This window comes from Caretta caretta, chromosome 5 (assembly GCF_965140235.1).
Source record: "Caretta caretta isolate rCarCar2 chromosome 5, rCarCar1.hap1, whole genome shotgun sequence".
Taxonomy (NCBI): Eukaryota; Metazoa; Chordata; order Testudines; family Cheloniidae; genus Caretta; species Caretta caretta.
Window position 1 is genome coordinate 21137862 of NC_134210.1, and position 20742 is coordinate 21158603.

The 20742-nt window shown below is 41.4% G+C and overlaps 1 protein-coding gene across 2 annotated transcripts; it reads left to right on the forward strand.

The window, feature by feature from the left end:
• The first annotated feature begins 446 nt into the window (after nt 1–446).
• On the forward strand, nt 447–15502 carry ST8SIA3 (ST8 alpha-N-acetyl-neuraminide alpha-2,8-sialyltransferase 3). Of its 2 annotated transcripts, XM_075128395.1 has the most exons (5): nt 447–888; nt 2260–2382; nt 4604–5161; nt 6099–6340; nt 12943–15502. In XM_075128395.1, the coding sequence occupies exons 1-5, from the start codon at nt 710–712 to the stop codon at nt 12951–12953; spliced, it is 1113 nt and encodes a 370-aa protein (XP_074984496.1). In that variant the 5' UTR covers nt 447–709; the 3' UTR covers nt 12954–15502. The 2 variants fall into 2 exon arrangements, with proteins under 2 accessions (XP_074984496.1, XP_048706828.1); XM_048850871.2 differs by having other exon boundaries at nt 448–888; nt 6099–15502.
• Nucleotides 15503–20742: the final 5240 nt, after the last annotated feature.

Here is a 20742-nt window from a genome sequence, read left to right on the forward strand (position 1 = left end):
GGGGCGTCGGGCGGTGGGAGGGGTCGCGGGCGTGGGGGGCACTGAGGGGGGTCGGGCGCTGGGAGGGGGGTCGCGGGCGTGGGGGGCGGTGGGGGGGTCGGGCGGTGGGAGCGGGGTCGCGGGCGTGGGGGGCAGTGAAGGGGGGGTCGGGCGGTGGGAGGGGGGTCGCGGGCGTAGGGGTCACTGAGGGGGGGTCGGGCGGTGGGAGGGTTCCTATGCCTCTGGCGATCTGCATCCCTCCCCACCCATCTGAACGCAGCCCCGCCAGGCAGCGTGTGGCCACCGTGGCTCCTGCGTTCATTCGCGCCGCTCCCCCCCGGGCTGTTTGGGAGGCGAAGGTTTCGTCGTGACGGCCCGGGCACGCTCCTCCCCCGCCCGTGCCCCCGCCGGCGGGAACGGGCCTGGCCTGAGGGGCAGCCGCCTCGCCTCGCCTCGCCTCGCCCGCGCGCTCCCCGCGCAGCCGGCTGCCATCTCAGCGCCGCCCGCCGCGCCGGCCCCTCCATTTTATCCGTAATTCCGCCTCGTGCCCGCCCGCAGCTGCCGTGGCTCCGGATTGTCTCTCGGAGTTGCCTCCCCCGCCCTCGCCCCCCCAGCGCACACACAGCGCCATCGCTGCTCGCTCGCTGTAACGCCAATGGGCCGGTTTCTCTAGCTTCCCCCCCCCCTACACACACACCCCACCCCTTGCAACTCCATTGCTTTCCCAGGCATGAGAAACTGCAAAATGGTCCGGGTGGCGAGTGTGCTGGGGCTGGTGATGCTCAGCGTGGCTCTGCTGATCTTATCCCTCATCAGCTACGTGTCCCTGAAAAAGGACAATATCTTCACCACTCCCAGATATGCCAGCTCGGGGGTGCCCCGAATGTACATGTTCCATGCTGGATTCAGGTAAGTGCCTGCTGGTTCTCGCTCCGTTTTAAGGCGGACGGGTGCACACGGGGGCGGAGGGGGGTCTTGCATCTGGGCTCTCCCCGTTCGCCCGGGCATCCTTTGAGCGTTGCTTTTAAACTAAAACAACACCCTCCGAGTCAATCGATGTGCCCGCTCTGCTCTGGGCTTTCACATCAGTGGCCACAACCACAGGGCCCCTTGGTCTGCCTGTGTGGTGGGGAGGATGCTGCTGACTGACCTGGGGGAAAGGCTTCTATTAGTTGATGATCATGGTGGCTCCACGCCCGGTTCATATATATTCCAGGGGGCGAGCTAATGGCGCAGGCGCCCTGGTCCCCTGGATTGAGGTGGGGAAAGGCTGGGAGTTTCCCCCAGACGTCTTCCCTTGCAACCCCCTCCACCCTTTGCAATTCCCTCCACCAGGGAGATTCCAGCCCGGGGCCCAGCGCAAAGCCACTCCCGGCAGAGGGATCCAGGCTCGGGGCACAAGGTGCGCCCTGGACCCCTGCTCCCAAAGCGGTTCCCAGCTCTCCTTCCTCCCCAGCCTGCTGTTCTTCCTGCTGGAGGGAGAGAGAGAGAAAAGTGGCTCAGATCCCCATCTTGCGTGGCGCTTTGGATTCTGCTTTGCACTTCATGGGGAGCCGAGGGGACAGCACTGCAGCATCCCCCGGAAATCCGAGAGGCGAACGGGTCTGGGTCACAGCGGTGGGGCTGGAACTCCTTGCAAAAGCGCTCTGTGCTGGCTGATGCCGTCCGTGTGCAAAGCCCGTTGCATCTCTAGGGGACACATGGAGAGAGATTCCCTTCCCTTCCCCGCCCTGCAGTGCTGAGCTTTCTGAACAAGGGCAGACTACAAGCCAGATCCCTCCGAGAAATGCGGGACACTCTGGTGGAGGGGAAGGAGAGTTGTTAAACTGCTGGAGTGTCTGAGGCTGGAGGAGTGGGGGGTTGGGGGGAGAGAGAAAGGAAAGCAGGATGAAATGAACAGGCAGAACCCTCTTATCATAATAACCCAGGCCCAGGGAGCGGGGCTAGCTGCTGGAGACTGCCTGCTGGTCGATCGCTGTCCGTGGTGCTGATTTGCTCTCTGAACCTGCCCATCTATTTGATTTCAATTCCAGCACGGTAATATTTTTGACGGCCATTTTATGAATTCTGCAGTGCACAGAAATGTGTAAAGTCTCTCTTTCCCTTCGTTCAGATTGATTTAAACAGGGAGACCAGACTATGACGGGGGAAATGGAGGTTTTGTTCAGTTAGTTCCCTGCCCATTAAGTCATCCGCACTGAAACAGACAGAATCTTTAAACGCAGCCCTGAGCAATTTGTTAATTCTGTGTGTGTACGTGCGTGCGTCCTCATTTTTCAGGTCCCAGTTTGCACTGAAGTTTCTGGACCCTTCATTTGTACCAATTACAAATTCTTTGACACACGAGCTGCAGGAAAAGCCTTCCAAATGGACGTTTAATAGAACAGCATTCTTACATCAAAGGTGAGAGAGAATCAAACACAGGGACTGTTTTGTTAGGCCTGGGGCTCTAGTCTAGCCCCATGTAGTGCAATTATCACTCTCCCTATGTACCTGTGGTTGGTGTATATTTAGAAAATAAAATCAGACAATTATAAATACCGAACTCTGAGTAACTTGTCAGCAACTCTTGAGACAAAGAGTGAGTCTGAACATTTCCCAACAAGGTGAAGTGTTTAAAAAAATACAAAATAAAATACATCACTGTCTTAGGGTAATTTATTATTTCATTAAAGAACAGAAGTTGTTTTACAGCAATGGAATACTAATGGGATGTGACCAGCTTTATCAAAATGATAATTAATTTGCTATTATTTCAAGATAATTTTTTTAAAAACCTTTAAGAGTCAATATATAAAAATATCAAATATTATATTCATTAAAATACAAAAAATTGTTTTAGTGAAACTTCTCAGCCAATTTGCAACCAGTAATTCTGTAAAAATGCAGACTAGCTATGTCTTTATAACCATAGTTGTTTCTGGTTGTCTAAAACATGGGGAACATGATGGAAACATTTCTGATCCAATTAAAATTAATTCTTTCCATAACGATTTTCATCTCAACTTCACCAAATTCCATTTAACAAGATGACAACATGGCAATTGAAATTATTCCTCAGTTCCCTTCATTTCCTCAAAACTCAACATTTGCAAGAATTTAATATTAGCTGAAATGCTTTTTAGTTGATCATTGTTGCTCTTCTTGAACTTGTGATACTAATGCTGGTAAATGCTGGGCCAGTCTTCTTGCTTTCTTTATTTATATATGTGTTTAGCCATTGATCATCAGTCAGTGGAGATTTCTGCCTAGAGATTGATGTCACAATCTAGGCCAATAACATTATCAGAATACAAATTTTGCCTGAAAATTGCCCACTGTTTTTAAAGGCTAGATTGTGTCTTGGATTACACAACCAGGTAAAGGAGTAAGAACTTTCTTAACACCCCTATGCAGCCCACCCGGTCTTGGGTTTTGGAACAAAGGAGAGAGCTGAGCAATGTGCCTACTAACTGTTTCCTTGGAATGGGTAGGAGAGGTGGTGAACTTTAGCTCTGCTCCCTCTACTCTTTGGTCACTAGTCAACACAGCAGATGAGGCAGTGTGAGGCTGTGGGAAATAATTTCTGGCTGGTATAGCCCAACACTAAATTACAACCCTTCAGGGGCCAGAAAGGAGCAGAGAGGAAATTGTGGTTCTTCCCTGGGGTGTTCCTGGAATGACATCACAATGTGCCACCACTATGGCCTGTGTTCTTGCAGTACAGTCTACCCTAAAAGAAATAGCTTAGCTGCACCTCTATGTTGATGTTAGTTAATGCCTCAAGATCTGCCTTGCATTTGTCTGTTAGCAATAGACCATAATTAGGGTACCCACTGGGATTCCATTAATGCTTAGACATTTGAGGATGAGGAGCTGGAAGAGAGGTTGTTTGTTTTTCATAAACATGAGCAAATAAAGCAGTAATGGTTCATTTTCTAGTTTTATCCACTGCAGACGAAATTCCAGAGTGTTTTTAGGATTCATAATAGCCCTTTTCAATATTCCAGTTTGCTTGTCCAAATGAGATATTATGGTATTATGTTTATGTAAGGGAAGACAGTTGAATATCATTTGTTTTGTGACTCAAAGCTTCTTAATGAGGTACAAGAAGCACTTGTATTAAAAATTTAGCTACATTACTGTTAATACAATTGAATATTCTTGACTGCTTCATTTTGTTTTAAGTACATCTTGGCATATGAGAGCTATCCAGTCTCACCAAAGCACATCAGTTCACTACCACGGGTGAAATTTACCCCTATCCAGAGGATCAGCACAAGGCCAATGCATTGCCCTCAAGTTAGGGTTTAAATAGGATTTAGTCTTTTTGCTGAGTCTCTGCACAGCAGTGAATTTCATCCTGTGTAAACAGTACGCAGTTACAATCATATACCTCAAACTCAAATCAGCATCCTCCATTAAAGTCAGTGAAGTTATGAAGGTTTGAGGATCTGGTCTCACAGCTCTTGTCACTTCATATCCATTTGAAAACTGTTGCATTGCAACCCTCAGCTGGAATAACTTTACTCCAGTTGTTTTTTAAATAAAACCAATCATGACATAAGAAATAAAACCTCTATTTTGTATAAAGGAGAGAAATATAATGAAATGTTTTATTTTGTTCTTTTGTATTTTATTTTAGGCAAGGAATTCTCCAGCATGTTGATGTAATAAAAAATTTTTCTTTGACCAAGAATAGTGTTCGGATTGGACAGCTGATGCATTATGATTATTCCAGCCATAAGTATGTTTTCTCTATTAGCAATAACTTCAGATCACTGCTTCCAGATGTCTCACCTGTCTTGAATAAGCATTATAACATTTGTGCTGTTGTTGGAAATAGTGGAATCCTTACAGGGAGTCAGTGTGGACAAGAAATAGATAAGTCTGATTTTGTTTTTCGTTGCAACTTTGCTCCAACTGAGGCTTTCCAAAAAGATGTTGGAAGGAAAACCAACCTTACAACCTTCAATCCCAGCATCCTGGAAAAGTATTACAACAATCTTTTGACCATTCAGGATCGCAATAACTTTTTTCTAAGTTTAAAAAAGCTTGATGGGGCCATTCTTTGGATCCCAGCTTTTTTCTTCCACACTTCAGCAACTGTTACAAGAACATTGGTTGACTTCTTTGTTGAGCATAGAGGGCAATTAAAGGTCCAGCTGGCTTGGCCAGGAAATATAATGCAGCATGTTAACAGGTTTGTATTTTCCACGTATTTCACTCATTGAAACATATATCACTAGTCAACTACTTTATTGATTTTTCATTCACAATTTGCCTTGATGTGCAATGTCTAAAGGTTAGGACCTAATCCTGCTCCCATTGAAGGCAATTGAAGTTTTGCCATTGACTTCAATGAGAAGCACAATTGGTCCCTTAAGGTGAAGTTCCCCCCGCCACCGTGCAAAAGAGTAGCACAAGGTCGATATGGCATGCAATTCAGCATAAGTGGGATGTAAGTGGTTGCGTGGGTTTTGTGCTGTCCCACTGCACACAGGTGAATCACACAATGAATATAGCACTAGAGCACCATCAACCTTGGCTGTAAGTATTATAAGCCAGCCTATAGCCAAAGTGATCATATAAACAAGGTGGCTTGACATAAGCAGGGTTGCAGTTCAGACTAGTTTAAATTCTAGGCACTCTTATTCAGGTTGAAGACTGTAAATGCAATGCAATAATATTGGCATAAGTAGTGCATAGCCTTGTAATGGCTGTCTGCACAAGGGTTAATTTAACCCTACAACTATGATCCTGCAGTTGCCTCGACATAGGCATACGGAAGCCCATGTGTAGCCCAGATGGTGTCAGTGGGGTTCTGCAAAAGTGAAGGAATCTCTCTGGAGACAGGGAATATTTTGCAGGATTGGGGGACTAACAAACAGATGTCCTAATGGGCACCATTGCAGAGAGGCACAAAAAAAGTCTGTGATAAACTTGTGCAAGGATAGTGTTTTCAGTAACAGTATGTTATATTCATGCTATTTTAATAAGGCCTAACCTGAATAGTAACCCTAATATTATTCATATGATCACTTATGAATATTGACATTCTCCACCCGCTGTCCTGTTTTCTTATAAATCGTTATATACAGAATTGGTACCTGAATCAGCCTCTGCTTATTATTTCACAGGTACTGGAAAAATAAACACTTGTCACCCAAGCGACTGAGCACAGGTATTCTTATGTATACCCTGGCTTCTGCAATATGTGAAGAGATCCACCTGTATGGGTTTTGGCCATTTGGATTTGATCCTAACACCAGGGAAGACCTCCCATACCATTACTACGATAAAAAAGGAACAAAGTTCACTACCAAGTGGCAGGAGTCCCACCAGCTGCCTGCAGAATTCCAGCTGCTCTACAAAATGCATGGTGAAGGACTAACTAAACTGACTTTGTCACATTGTGCCTAAGAACTTAAAACTTGAAGTGCCAAATGATTGTTTAAAAAGTGCCCAAAACTGAATTAAACATTCTTTAAAATATAATCCTAAAAAAAAGAAAAAAACCTAAAATATTTTCCATAATATAAAGATGCTTTTTAATCGCCCTTTTCACAGCTCATCAAAAGGTTTCAGCATATTTAGCAATGCAGAAGTGTTTATCAAAATATACTGACACTATTCATGGACCAGGAAAGTTTAAACTCTTTAAGATAGATATTTTGCATTTATAGATATGCTACTAAATACATGTTTTAAAATATTTTCATATATATATTTTAACATTACACTAAATGCCTCTAACCTCCAAATTTTAATGTTCCATGCAGATTAGAATTAGAACCGTTAGTTTAAAATATTTTGCTTATCTTACAGCTATTACTATTAGTAGTGAAACATACACATGTTGCCATGGCTAATTGGAGAAAGCTAATTAAGCTTTCCATTTACTATCAAGTTCTAGTTCTTTAGAACAGACTCTGATTTTCACAGCTTGCATATGATCTGTGGTATTGTATTTTACATATTCCTAGGAATAGTATTAAAGTGATGGGCCTTGTCATAGCTAGATACATAAATTGTTCTTAGGTTACTTCAGTGTTTTAATTCAGTTTGAGACAAATCCTAGAGACGGACCCATTTAAATCAATGGGAATGTTGTCATTAACATCAGTGTAACAGAATTTGGCTGTTTGATTTTAAAATTAATGTATCAAGATTAATAATATAATTTTTTTTAAAAAAAATTCTTTTCTGTGATGAGGAGACCCCTGGAGACATCCAAGGAAGGACCCTTTCTAATCCTATCCAAACATCCCCAAAGGGGGCTGGCAGTGATTTTAGGAATATAGATCCTTTGGAAGAGGAGCACAGTTTATAATAGTCTCTTTGACCTAGGCTCTTCTATTCCTAAACTCCCCTTCATCAGTGTTCTTGCTGCACTCCCAGTCTTCACAAGCCTAACCCACATATTCTAAAGCCATTGCAAGAAATGGGTTTTCCACTTCATAGCCCATTCCATGACCAGCCAAAGCCCTGGTCCTGCAATGCATTCTGCGCGGCCTCTGGAGTCCACCCATGCAGGTCTCATTATAGGATCAGGGCTCAAGATAGAAATTAGATTTTCACATACATTGTTTCTTTTTCCTTTTAGTGCTACTGTACCTCAAGCACAGTTATTCTATGTGTTTGGGTGATACATTGTGTTACGTTCTAAAAGTCGCATCCATATTGGAAATACTATACCCCATCCTGTTGCTCCTTCTCCGTGTCCTCCTAAAAAAGATGTGCAGAAATTAGGGTAACCATTACATTGCTCCTGAACCAGTGCATATAGTTATGTCTAAAAAAAAAGTGTAATGATGAAACATAATTCAACAAAAATCTTTGATCATTTTATTTTTATTTGGGAGCAATGAGGATAAGCTCAGTGCCAACAATGGGAACAGATTAAAATTACTGGCTAAAATTTTCAAACGTAGGTGCCAAAAGTTATTCACCTAATTCCATATTTAGGTAAATAAAAATTCACTGAAGTCCATGGGAGATACAGGTTTCTAAACCACTTTGAAATTCAGGCAACTTATCTATGGACCTAACTTTTGGGGACTAAGTTTGAAAATGTTGGCCATTGTGTCTCAGGCCAATTGATTGTAATATTTTTAAATTAAAACCATTATACTTTAAAATATTCTAACAATTTTATATTATTTTATATGGCTTTAAGTGAAGAATAACTAATAATGATGTAAAACATCACACATGCTGCTATCTTAATTTTTCCAAGATTCTTTATCTACAAAGTAGAAATAGAATTTAAGAAAGGAAAACTCCAGGGTAATATAAAGAATGTTCTAATCAGTGAGGAATGGTCTCCCTCTTCCATGGAATCCACTGAAACCTCTGCACCTTGGCTTGAGATGGCCATGCCGGGACTGGTGAAGGATGGAAATGGGGACCACTGCTTTATTTAGCATACTCCCCTAAGCATCCATGGTGAAATGCTGACCCTAAAGAACTCAGTGGGAGTTTTGCCTTTGATTTCAATAGGAATTTCTCTCTCAGTTCTTTTCTGAGTGAAAATCTGCCTGAGAGTTAGGGTGAAATTCTGGCCCTGATCAGGTTAATGGGAGTATTAGCTCCCTTTCTAAGCGTTCACCTCCCTCAGGATTCCCATGTGAGGGGAGCACAGAGCCACTTTGCAACAACTTTAAAAAACTCTGAATCCCAATGCCTTTTGGTGGAAAAGCAAATTCTATCCAGCTGACTTTGCATCATCAGACTCAGCCTGTGCTATGTAGTGTTCTTAAAGTGGCATTTCCACCAGTGAAGGACACCAGGCCCATTCACTGAGTGGAAATCCTGAAACAGCAAGAGTTTTAAAACCATTTTCAAAATTCTTCTTTGATTGATGGAGAGGACATAAATCACCAAAAATTTGCTGGTTTTGTTTTGTAAATAGAAACTTAAAACTGAAAGTGTTCAGGAGGAGGTTAGCCTGTATCCAAACTCACAGAGTATAGAATATGCCATCATAGTGTTAATGGATGACTTCAGACTCTTCTGAAGTCTGAACATAGTATTGCTAAAGTTTCTTGCCCAGTTGTGTAAGCCTGCATCTGCTTTCCTGGTATCTTTTTCTGTCCTGCTCGGTATTCTTAAGAATTCATACACTAGAATATTATTACAGGTATTATTATTAAGTGGCCTCATAATGGTGCGGTACCAATGTATCATGGCTCCATATGATTAATTATTGCTATTTTACTTATTATTTGCATTGCAGTAACATGTGGGATCCCCAATCGGGGATTAGTTCTCCATTGTGCTAGCCACTGTTCCAACACAAGACAAAAAGACAGTCCCTGCCCCCAAAGAGCTTACAAACTAAGATATACTCAGGTTAAGGAGCTAGGGCCCAGCCCTGAAAACCTCTACCTTCTGACTAGTCCTACTGAAGTCAGATGAGTAAAGGTCTACAGGATTGGACCCATCCCTTGTAACTACTAATCTGCCATGTTACACTGTGAGTGTGATTGCTATGGTACTCCTGAAGTCCAGTGGGATTCACAGGCCACTTCCTTCTAGCCATGGAGTGGCATTGCTGTGTCCTTTGGGAGAAACTGCCTTTGATGCCTTGCAAAGTGAGGTGTTATTGTGACTGAGGAAAGAGTGTGGGGAGTGTTCTATTAATTTAGATGGAATAGATGGGCTAAATGTGTTAGCATAACCCAGGCACTGTCCAATATTAAACAGTGTTAAACAAGGTCTGGGGTTTGGTATGCAGAAACCTCAGCCTACTTAGTACCATGGCAACCACACTGTTAACTATCCCTTTTAACCTTTTATTAAAGATACAGCAAGGAGAGAAAAACAGTTAAAGGATGCAAAATACAAAGTATTGTGTAAGGCTTTCATGTTAACAACATCCCTTGTTCCCTTTCCCTTTAGCTGAAGAGAATTTTAGACAGAAGAAGAATCTTTGTTTGACAGTCATTAGATGGTACCAAATATGATGTTAACTGTCCTTTTGGGAAAAATTGATGAAGATAGTTGAGATGGGCTGGAGCTGTTGTTCCTGATACTATTGTTAAAGTTTGATCCTATTTCATCCCAGATGGTGTTTGGGATTCAGCTGGAGCCAAGTAGAGGTTGTGATGTCTTCTGGGTCTATCTCTCTCTCTCTCTGTCCTGGTCTGGTCAGGACATCTCTCAAGATCAGGATGATGAAGGCCCAGGGGTCCCAGGAGATGGTGGGGTGGCAGCCATGATGGTGAAGCTTGCTCTGGTAGCAATTTTTCTCCCCAAAGTCTTTTTCTTTTAAGGACCCCAAAAGTGGATGGAATAGCATGTGGGTGGAGTAGCACATCCCCTCATTATTTTGTCCACCAATTAGGCCTACTTCTGGCACACCAATTTGGGTTTACTAATTTCTGGTTCAACATTTTTCTTGCTTACAAGCAGGATCAAAACACAGTCCTTGAGTTATATCAGTAGGCCTTTTTGTATGGACTAATTCTGTCTTTCTCCCTTTCGTACCTTTTCCCATCAGCATTTGTTGCTATTGTGACATCTTATGAACTTACACTGACTTTTTACAATGGAACTCACAATTCAGGTAAATTTGTAGGCCCAGTTATCGCAGCTGGGGGTGCAGAGTGGGTAAAAGAGGAGCAACAGCCCCAGAATTAAGTTCTGAGCAATTGTGTTTTTCTGGGTGCCTGTGTCTAAGGAAGGTGAAAACATAATTTACATATTTTTCAAAAGGGAAGAATGAGAGTTAGGTAGGGTAGGGTTCTGCACTAATTATTAACTAGGTACGTCAATTAATCTTTTCCAGTGTACTTTACTATTGGATTGTACAGTATGTGTGTGTTCACTATGGAATCTAAATCCATTCTTGATTCACTGCTATGAATAATAGAATATTCTTAGTCTAATTTAATATACACACACAGTCACCAATACACACCTAATTCTGTAAACATTGTATCATATTTTGTACTGTGTGGAACTCAATCACTGGAGAACAGAAAATATTATAGGAGGGTTCATAGTTGGTAGCTGGCATTTTAATTAAGTGATGGATTATTAATTTCAACAGTGGGAAACTATAATTTTAATCTAGTTAAGTAAATATGAACAATTAGCATCATATTTGTTTTAATGCTGAGGCCAAAATGTTGTATATATTTTTCAGTTGCTGGCTCTCAACAATAAGAAATTATATTGGCCAACAATGTCAATGTTTGGCTACTGTACATTGTTTACATTACATAGTTATGTGCAAGTTAGGTACATAGTTATGTACAAGTTTAGATTACTAATGAATTTAATTAGATGTAATCACAAGCAAATATGTACTCGTCTAAATGAATGTTCTTTCCATCCAGTCCCGTAGAGCATCTTCAAGAGACATTTTCACAAAGGGGAACAATCTACTTAGGGCCAGATTCCAACACCTTTATTCTAGTTTAATATCACCTTACTGCATGGGTTATTCCACTGTCTTCTTTCCATTGACTTCAATGGGAATTCTCATGAAGTAAGGTATTAATGAATCTGAATAAGAGTATCAGAAACTTTTAAAATGCAGTGGACCTTCTTATGATGAAGTCATCATTTTTTCACAGTGCAGCATCACTCCAAGCAGAAATTCTCTAGATCCAAAACTTCGTCTGGTACATTTCAGTGAATTGAAACCATTTTGGATCTAAATCCACTTCACTATGGAGTCCCATGCTATCTGAGTTCACTGTAAATGTCACTGTTTAGCATAGTGGCAACATTTGGATCTGAATCTGTATTTTGGGTTGGTGTCCTGATCTGGAGTTTTGTTCTGCACTGCTCTACCATTCCTTGTTCAGAAAGTGGATTTATTTCTCCAGTAGAGCTAGTCAGAAGAACTTCAATGGAACTATTTTCCATTGGAAAAAGAGGTTCCACTGAAATCAAAATGCTTCATGAAATTGTGTTTGAAAAAAAAAGGAAAAAAGTTTCAAAAATGTTAAAATATCCCATTTTGATATTTTCAGAACAAAACGTTTCAGTTTTTCCTTTTGAAATGGTGTTTGTTTCAATTTTACATTTTGTATTCTATATTACATATATATTATAATATAATATCAAGTAAAAAGCCAAAATTGAAACGAAACATTTCATTCAGCCCCAATTCTTTGTTTTCTGAAATTTTCTTTTGCAAAGAATTCTGAACTGTTCAGGTTTCTTTCTTTATCAGAACAAAAACAAATTTTGAAAACTCAAAATCCTATTCAAAATGGAAATTCCAATCTCCACACAGATGTAATCTCCAGCTTTCTTTTCTCATAATTTTGCTTGCTATTATTTTCATCTGCGGGCTGGATTCTGTTTCTGTGCTTGCTCTTTTGCACCCACAAAATGAATTGCAAGTGAAAAATTATGGGGACAAACGGCTCTGTAAAAGGAAGGTCACTCTTCTAAAACTATATCCCTAATTGTTGAAGGAAGTAGACTATGGAGTTTTGCCACTTATACCAGGGCTGAATGTGTTTAGTTTAAACAAATGTTGCCTCCTTTATAGCCTGTTTCTCTTCCCCCCCCTTCCCCCCCCCCCCCCGCTATCCCTTGCAGTGAAGTTATGGTACTGTAGGGCAAAAGTCTCCTCTCAAAGGCACACAGTAGAACTAGACTCCAAGTTCTGCTCTCTCCACAGGAACAGAACTCCCAAGAGAAGAATATCAGGGGTGGGATCCACTCTGGGCACTTGAGAGGAGAATTTTGCCCTTGAAAACAGACTATGGTTTGATAAGCACTAAAGTGATGCTATAGCAGGGAGAAAGAGGCAGTAGGTGCTAAGTGAGAAACATAAATTGGTTAGTCTCTAAGGTGCCACAAGTACTCCTTTTCTTTTTGCGAATACAGACTAACACGGCTGTTACTCTGAAACCTATAAATATCTTTAAATATCAGAAACAGGAATTCAGAAAATTATTGACAAAGGGCCATATCATACCATTGATTTTTATGCATAACTCCCCATTGTTTTTTCAGAGCCCCATTGAATGTTTCAGAGCCATCGATTTCAGCTGGGAGTTCTGCTTCAAAATCAATGACACAATAAGACCCAAAGAAAATTGCTTTTTGGTATCAATATTCTTTGTTCAAGTTTGCTGCAATGTGGAAACCATGCTTTAAAACAATGTATTACTTGTATCCTTCTGTTTTTCTAGATGGTCTTTCAAATCTGCTTTTGTTTAGAGACAAAAGTGATAGGATTCATTATGCAAATTAAAGGAACCCTATTTTGGGGGCCAATACTCTTCTCATTGGAGTGAATGGAAAGACTCCCACATGATTCATTCAGAGCAGGATCAAGCCCCTCTTCTTGTCCTAAATCTCCATTTTCAAATCAGTTTGTTTGGAGAAACTCACATTAAGAGCCTGATCCAGAAGTATCTGTGCTGGTAAACTCCCTTTGACGTCAGCAGGTGTTTTGCCTGTCAGAACTGCAGGATTGAGATCAGTGTCTTTTTCCTATTGTGTCTCGCTCATGGCCCATGTAACCCTTTTCAGGGGGGTGAACCTGAAAAGAGTCAAAGGTCCTGTTTGACACCTCAGTGTTCACAAACCAAAGTCATTGAAGGTCCAGATTCTGCCACTTTTACAGTGAGTAGTTAGCACCTAACTCCATGACTAATCCCTATGGCAGACTCTGGTTGTGTTTTATGGAGAGATCAAAGCAAAGTGGTGCAGACAAGCAAATGAATGGGGTTGAACGGGGAAGGTGCAGGGCCAGGAGCACCCAATAGGTGTCCTGACTCAGCACATCTCCCAAGCAGACTGACAGGGAGACCCCACATAAATTAAAGCAACTCGTCCAGCTGCTTGCCTCCAGCCGATCAGATTCTTTGAGTGTCAAGTGGCAAAAATTGCACCCCATCCCAGGTATTGAGGAGGGTAAATCATGCCTACATTTGTTATCTTGTTGGCTACACTCTTCCTGCCTTTCTCTTGCAATCTGAATTCCTTCTTGTCTATATCAATCTAAATGGATTCCTAATGGTGAAGGGTAAATATGCACTAATACAAGTGAATGTTTCAATAGATAGGCATAGATGTATGACACTGTATGCACATATGTGTCATTTCAAAACATTTTTGTTTAAAATATTGAATCATGGTTACTGGTTCCAAGGAGAAGGGCATGAACTGTTCAAAACCAATGCAGCCCTGTCTCGTGAGGGTAGAATGCCTACCATGGGACAGGTAGCAAATGGAGACGAGGTAGGATAGGGTTATAAGGTTCCTGGGTGAGCACAATGTTGGGTTGGATGCTGTTCTGCAGCAGTTGACTGTGGTGCCATGGAGGGCTTTCAATGCACGATATCCATTAGGGTGAATTTTATCTATAAATAGTGGCCCTAAGCTCTTTCAAGCTAAAGTTTTAAGAACTTAGCTCTGATCACCTCAGGACTTGTTGATGTTCATGATACTGTTGCACAGTCCATAAAGGCCTAGCCTACTTCCAGTAAACTCAGTGACTGAATTTATGTGAGCAACTGCATGCCTATTTCCTTTCTCAGTGGGTATAAGCCACCTATAAAGAAGACCTGTGATGGAATGAGGATATGCATGTGTAAACTCACAAAGAAATGTGAGAGTGTAACACAGGAGTTGTGCTGATCTAGATGTTAGCTTGTATATTGGGGATTGGGCAGGAGAGCAGTAAAACAAAAAAACAAAAAGTGTACATAAAAATTGGAGATGTATGTATACTACTTCTGTTACTTTATATATCTTTATTTAACATTTTAGTATTTAGCATTTTTTCAGTGAATATTACATGTATGTAGGGCACACACAAAAAGTCATTCTGGCTATCACTTTGTTTATTTAACAGTTGAGTATACCAAAAAGTGAGGATTGTGAAATATAACTAACTGTGAATAGAGGCTGCAAAAAGAAATGATTTAGAAAGCAGGTTTTCTGTAAATGAATGTGTCTTTATTCCAATGACCATGCAGTTCAATGCTTGATGGAGTTGTTTTAACTAAAAAACATAAATATAAAAAAATTAAAAACAGATCTGCCATAATTGTAATAAAGCATTTATTAGTTAATGGCCATATTAGAAGTATTATTTATTTTTAAAATAGTATTAATGTCCATTATGGGCCAGGATATAATCTCAGGTGAATGGCGTGCAAAGCTGCACATGTTGCAAAATGTGTTGCATGCAAAAGCTGGTATTTGATCTTGCTCCCACTGAAGTCACTATTGGCTTCAGTGGGATCAGGATCAGGCCCCAGGGCATTACTTAATATGTACTTGATGTGGCCACACATCTGAGATTTGAATGTGGCCTGCACAGTGTAATGTATATGTAAATATGTTGTCATATTTGTGAACAAGGAACCTGTTTCCTTTTGTAGAGAAATCCTGCATATTTATTGTGACTGTAGTTTGTGGGGGGGGAAACACAATGATTCATTTTGAATCTTTTCACAATGTTATTGTTCGGTGTGAATGTGCCTGCAACATTGACTCATGTGCCAAAACACAATATTGAATGCATTGTTTTTAAATAAAATATTTTATTGTGCATTGGAAATCTGTGAAACTCAGCAGTGTTTATTTCTTCCTTCCTATATTTTTTAACTGTTTGTAGTTTGTATCCTGCGCTTGACTGCTTGAGCTGTGTCAGATGCCAACACTGTATTGAATTCCTTAACATCATTTTAATCAAAAATTATTTTATATTTTGCAGGACACAAAATAGGCACAGAAGTATCTGAGAACATATTATACAATAGTATGTCTTCTTGGGGTCTGATTTTAACATCTGAAAGCTACACACACCAAAATTAATTTCATTCTTACTGGGCGAATCAAGAGACTGATAATGGCATACGTAGCCTTTCATTTCAAGGTCATTAATATGGATTTCTCTCAAGAGGAAAGTGACCGAACACCTATACATGTTCAGTGGCCTAAGCACAATAGGGCTGATTTCCTCAGTCAAGGACATAGTAGACAGGTGTCCACAAGACTGTATTAAATGGTATCTTTTTAAACAGTTTTATCTGCGAGACCAAGGACTGAGCTGCTAAGCACTCCTAAGTACCATTGGTTTTAACAGGACTTGACGATGCTCAGCAGTTTTCAGGGTGGTTGTTGTCATTTGTATTCCAGTAGCACCTACAGGCTCAACTGAGATCAGACCCACATTGTGCTCGGGCTCATCAAACACACTGGAGAGGACAGGTGCCATCCCAAAGAGTTTATAGTCTAACTGAACACATATTATGGCTTGTCCGAGGGCACAATGGGAAATCTGTGGCAAGAGAGACAAGAATTGAACTCTGCTTTCATGAATCCCAGTTCGCCTTAACTCCAAGACCATCCTTCTTTTGAGGGCTTGAGCTCCTATGACAATAGCAGATGAACTAATCTCTCAGCCCTGGAGGTTGCCTCTCCCAAGTCAGAAGTTGAGGTACATTGTTGGGCTAATGTGGAACACTTGCTGCAGCTACTCTGTTTGATAAACAGTCTTCAGGCTTGTCAGGTCTATTCTTCTATGTTATTCTAGCTGGAGCTTTATGCCATGCCCAAGACTGTTATATCCGAGTGCATCATCACACCAAGATACTTCCCAAGAACTAAATTCACGCAGAAATAATGATTTAAAAAATTACCACCAGTAGTTCTGATCACTGCAAACTACTGTAAAATGACACAGTGATCTTTTTCACACACTTACTGCCTCAAGTTGATTAGCACAAATTAAATTTCATGATAATGACCCTGATCAGCTAATACACTATCCCAATATCAATTATTATTTTCTAATTGAAATAAAAATATGTTCAGATTATTTGCATGAATAAAGCTAAACTATTTTTCCCAGTGTACAATATTCGGATAGAAATATTTCTCTAAATTACAGAGCACAACAGAGATGACAAAAACCAACATTTTCAAAAGTGCCCACTAATTTTGGAAGTCTCCATTTGTGGGCACCCAACTTGAAATGTGTTTATTTGCAAAGATGCTGAATGCTCCCATTGACTTCCCATTGACTTCACCTGGAGTTGCAGGTTTTGAATCTCAGATTGTCTCAAATTGGGCACCTATAATTAGTGAAGACTTTAGTAATTTGAGGCAAATTTTTTTTCAAATGTCAGGAGATGGAATTTTATTTATTTTTTTCCATTTATGCAGTGTAGCTATCAATCCACCGCAAAGTCTACATACAACAGCATTTTAAACACTTTACATCAGCTAAATCAATGTTAACCAACACCAAAAACTCCCCCACTGCACTCAGAACTAATTAACTCTCTAAAATATTTGGTTGGATTAATGCCTGTGTGAACTAAATAATTCAGAATTTATAAAGTGGCTGTGATCAGATTGGCTCAGAAAGATCCCAGCCCAAACAATTGACTTCTAATGAATGCACATGTTCTAACTGTATTGTTTTTCTGTATACAAAGAGCAAAATATACTATTTCAATCTAAGGAAAGTCTCTGGGAAACAGCGGAGTGTGTGTCTTCTCTGCAGCTTAAAACAAAATGGCTTCTCAGCTCATAGGGTCTGACCCACAAGTAGCCTGTGACAGCAATCCACTGGTTCACAACCCACAGGTTGAGTGGAAAAACAGCATTCAGAGACCCTTGAACACTGAGACCTGGTGGCAGCGAGTAAATTAAGAGGAGGGAAGGAATACCTCTTCTCCTTATTGCTGTGTTCCTGCCTTGTTCTCAGTCCACCTCCAATCCACTCCCACTGGAGCTCCACAGCTTTATGTGGTGCTGCCCCCAGAACTGAGTGCTGTGTTGGCAGCACAGTGAGAAGGGGAGAAGTGACCCCTCTCTCCAACACCAGCACCCCTCCGCAACAGCCCCACCTGCCCCTACCATACACAACCCCAATCTCTACACTCAGCACAGACACCCAGCACCTTTCCCATAACCAGCAGCCCTGAACTCACCCATAATTCCAATGGCCTCCTCATTGTCCACTCCAAACATAGAATAGAATCATAGACTATCAGGTTCCAACCCCCTGCTCAAAGCAGGACCAACACCAACTCAATCATCCCAGCCAGGGCTTTGTCAAGCCTGAAATTAAAAACCTCTAGGGAAGGAGATTCCACCACCTCCCTAGGTAAACCATTCCAGTGCTTCACCACCCTCCTAGTGAAAAAGATTTTCCTAATATCCAACCTAGACCTCCCCCACTGCAACTTGAGTCCATTACTCCTTGTTCTGTCATCTGCTACCACTGAGAACAGCCTAGAGCCATCCTCTTTGGAACCCCCTTTCAGGTAGTTGAAAGCAGCTCTCAAATCCCCCCTCATTCTTCTCTTCTGCAGACTAAATAATCCCAGTTCCTTCAGCCTCTCCTCATGTGCTCCAGCCCCCTAATTATTTTTGTTGCCCTCCACTGGACTCTTTCCAATTTTTCCACCTCCTTCTTGTAGTGTGGGGCCCAAAACTGGACACACTACTCCAGATGTGGCCTCACCAATGCCAAATAGAGGGGAATGATCACGTCCCTTGATCTGCTGGCAATGCTCCTACTTATACAGCCCAAAATGCCATTAGTTTTCTTGGCAACAAGGGCACACTGTTGACTCATATCCAGCTTCTCGTCCACGGTAACCCATAGGTCCTTTTCTGCAGAACTGCTGCCGAGCCATTCGGTCCCTAGTCTGTAGCAGTGCATGGGATTCTTCCGTCCTAAGTGCAGGACTCTGAACTTGTCCTTGTTGAACCTCATCAGATTTCTTTTGGCCCAATCCTCTAATTTGTCTAGGTCCCTCTGTATCCTATCCCTACCCTCCAGCGTATCTACCACTCCTCCGAAACATCGGCAGAATCTCCACCCAAAGCCATTGTCATTACCATACTCAGTGCTTAAAGTGATCTGAAAAAGGTCAGTCATGCAGACAAAGAGTTTAGGCAGAGCAGTTTTGTTGAGAGCGTGCTTAAAGTGTTCAATTACCATGATGACTTTAATTTTTAACTAGGGCTGTACCCCTTTATGGACCTCCTCCTGCCCCCCCCCCCCCCCCGCACACACACACACACACTTTAAGCACTGACACAGTCCCATGATCTTTTGTACCTGCAAAGGATTGTGGGATTTGTATGTATTTCTGCAAGCAAGTGTGGGAGGATTTTAGATCCCAAATGAAAAAAGCTTGGGACTGGGAATAAGAAGCTTCTGATTTTTAGTTTGACATCAGATTCTCATATGGCCATGGGCAAATCACTTCAACAAACAATTAGAAAAGAAATCTCAACAACAGTCATCACTATTGCTCTCAGTATAATACTTTATACATTTCATTATATATTGCAATAGACTTAAATATGATGGGCTAAATTCTGCTCTACTGTGGAATGACAGGAGTTATATGGGTGTAAATCAGCACAGAAATTGACTTAGCAGATTTGTTCGTAAAAGTGAATTATGTTCTTAAGAGCATGTCATCATCCACTTCCATTACCTACAATATACTGGTGATAAATATTGATTGGCTTCCTCTAGTATGTGAGTTTTATCTCTCTTTGTTTATTTGTATTATAGAGTAATACACCTTAAAATCAAACTAGGGACACTTTGTGTCTAGTTTGAATAACTCTTTCACTTAGGCTGTCCTGTAGAGAATCAGAATTCCAGACCTCTATTCCCAGCTCAACCATTGACTTCTTGTGTGATCTTGGGCAGCTCGCATTCTGCAGTCACATAGAAACTACAATGGTAGACCAAGTCAGGGGTCCATCTAGTCCAACATCACATCTCTGACAGAAACCAGTACCAGTTGCTTCAGAGGACTAGCCCCTTCATGGACAATTATTGAATAAATTTCCATGGGGAAGTCTGCTAAGCCTGGCAGTCAGCGGTTGTTTGAATCATGAGGGTTTTTTCATATCCCTTATTTTTTTATTCTACCTGATGTAACTGTGGATATTCTCATTATCTAAATAAATGTTTCATCCATTTCTGAAGCCTATTAAGCTCTTAGCCTAACTGATACCCAGTGCCAGTGAGTCCACAGGCTAATTATGCAATTTTTTAAAAATAATTTCCTTTTTTAGCCTTTTTCTAATTATTGTCTTGCATTCCATTGGCTGTCCACTTGTTCTTGTGTTCTGAAAAATAGGACTGTCCAATTTACCTTCTCTATCTCATTTATTATTTTACATATTTCTCTCATCTACCTTCTAATTAATTTCTTTAATAAACTAAGCAGTCCCTCACTTATCAGTCTCTCCTTATATGAATCCTTAATCTAATCATTTTTGTTGCCCCTCTCTGAACTCCTTCTGTTTCTCTAGCTCTGTTTTGAGGTGAGGTGACCAGAAATGAACGTAGTGCTCCAGGTGATGGCCTACCATCTTTTTATCTAATGACATTCTTGTATTCTCTGTACAATATCTTGTCCCAGAGGTGGGCAACCTGCTGCCTGTGGGCCGAATGCAGCCCATCAGGGTAATCTGATTGCAGGCCGTGAAACATTTTGCTGACATTGACCATCCGCAGGCATGGCCCCCCGCAGCTCCCAGTGGCCATGGTTCGCTGTTCCCAACCAATAGGAGCTGCGGAAAGTGGAAGCCAGCATGTCCCTCACCCACCTTGTCTCTCTTGCATTTGTCAGAGCTGAATTGAATGTGTCATTGTGTTAGTCATTCATAAAGCTTTGTCCCTCACCCACATTGTCTCTAGTACCTTACATTTGTCAGAACTGAATTGAATGTGTCATTGTGTTAGTCATTCATACAGCCTTTGAAGTTCCCCATTCTTCTGTAACCTTGACTATCCTAAATAATTAATGTTAT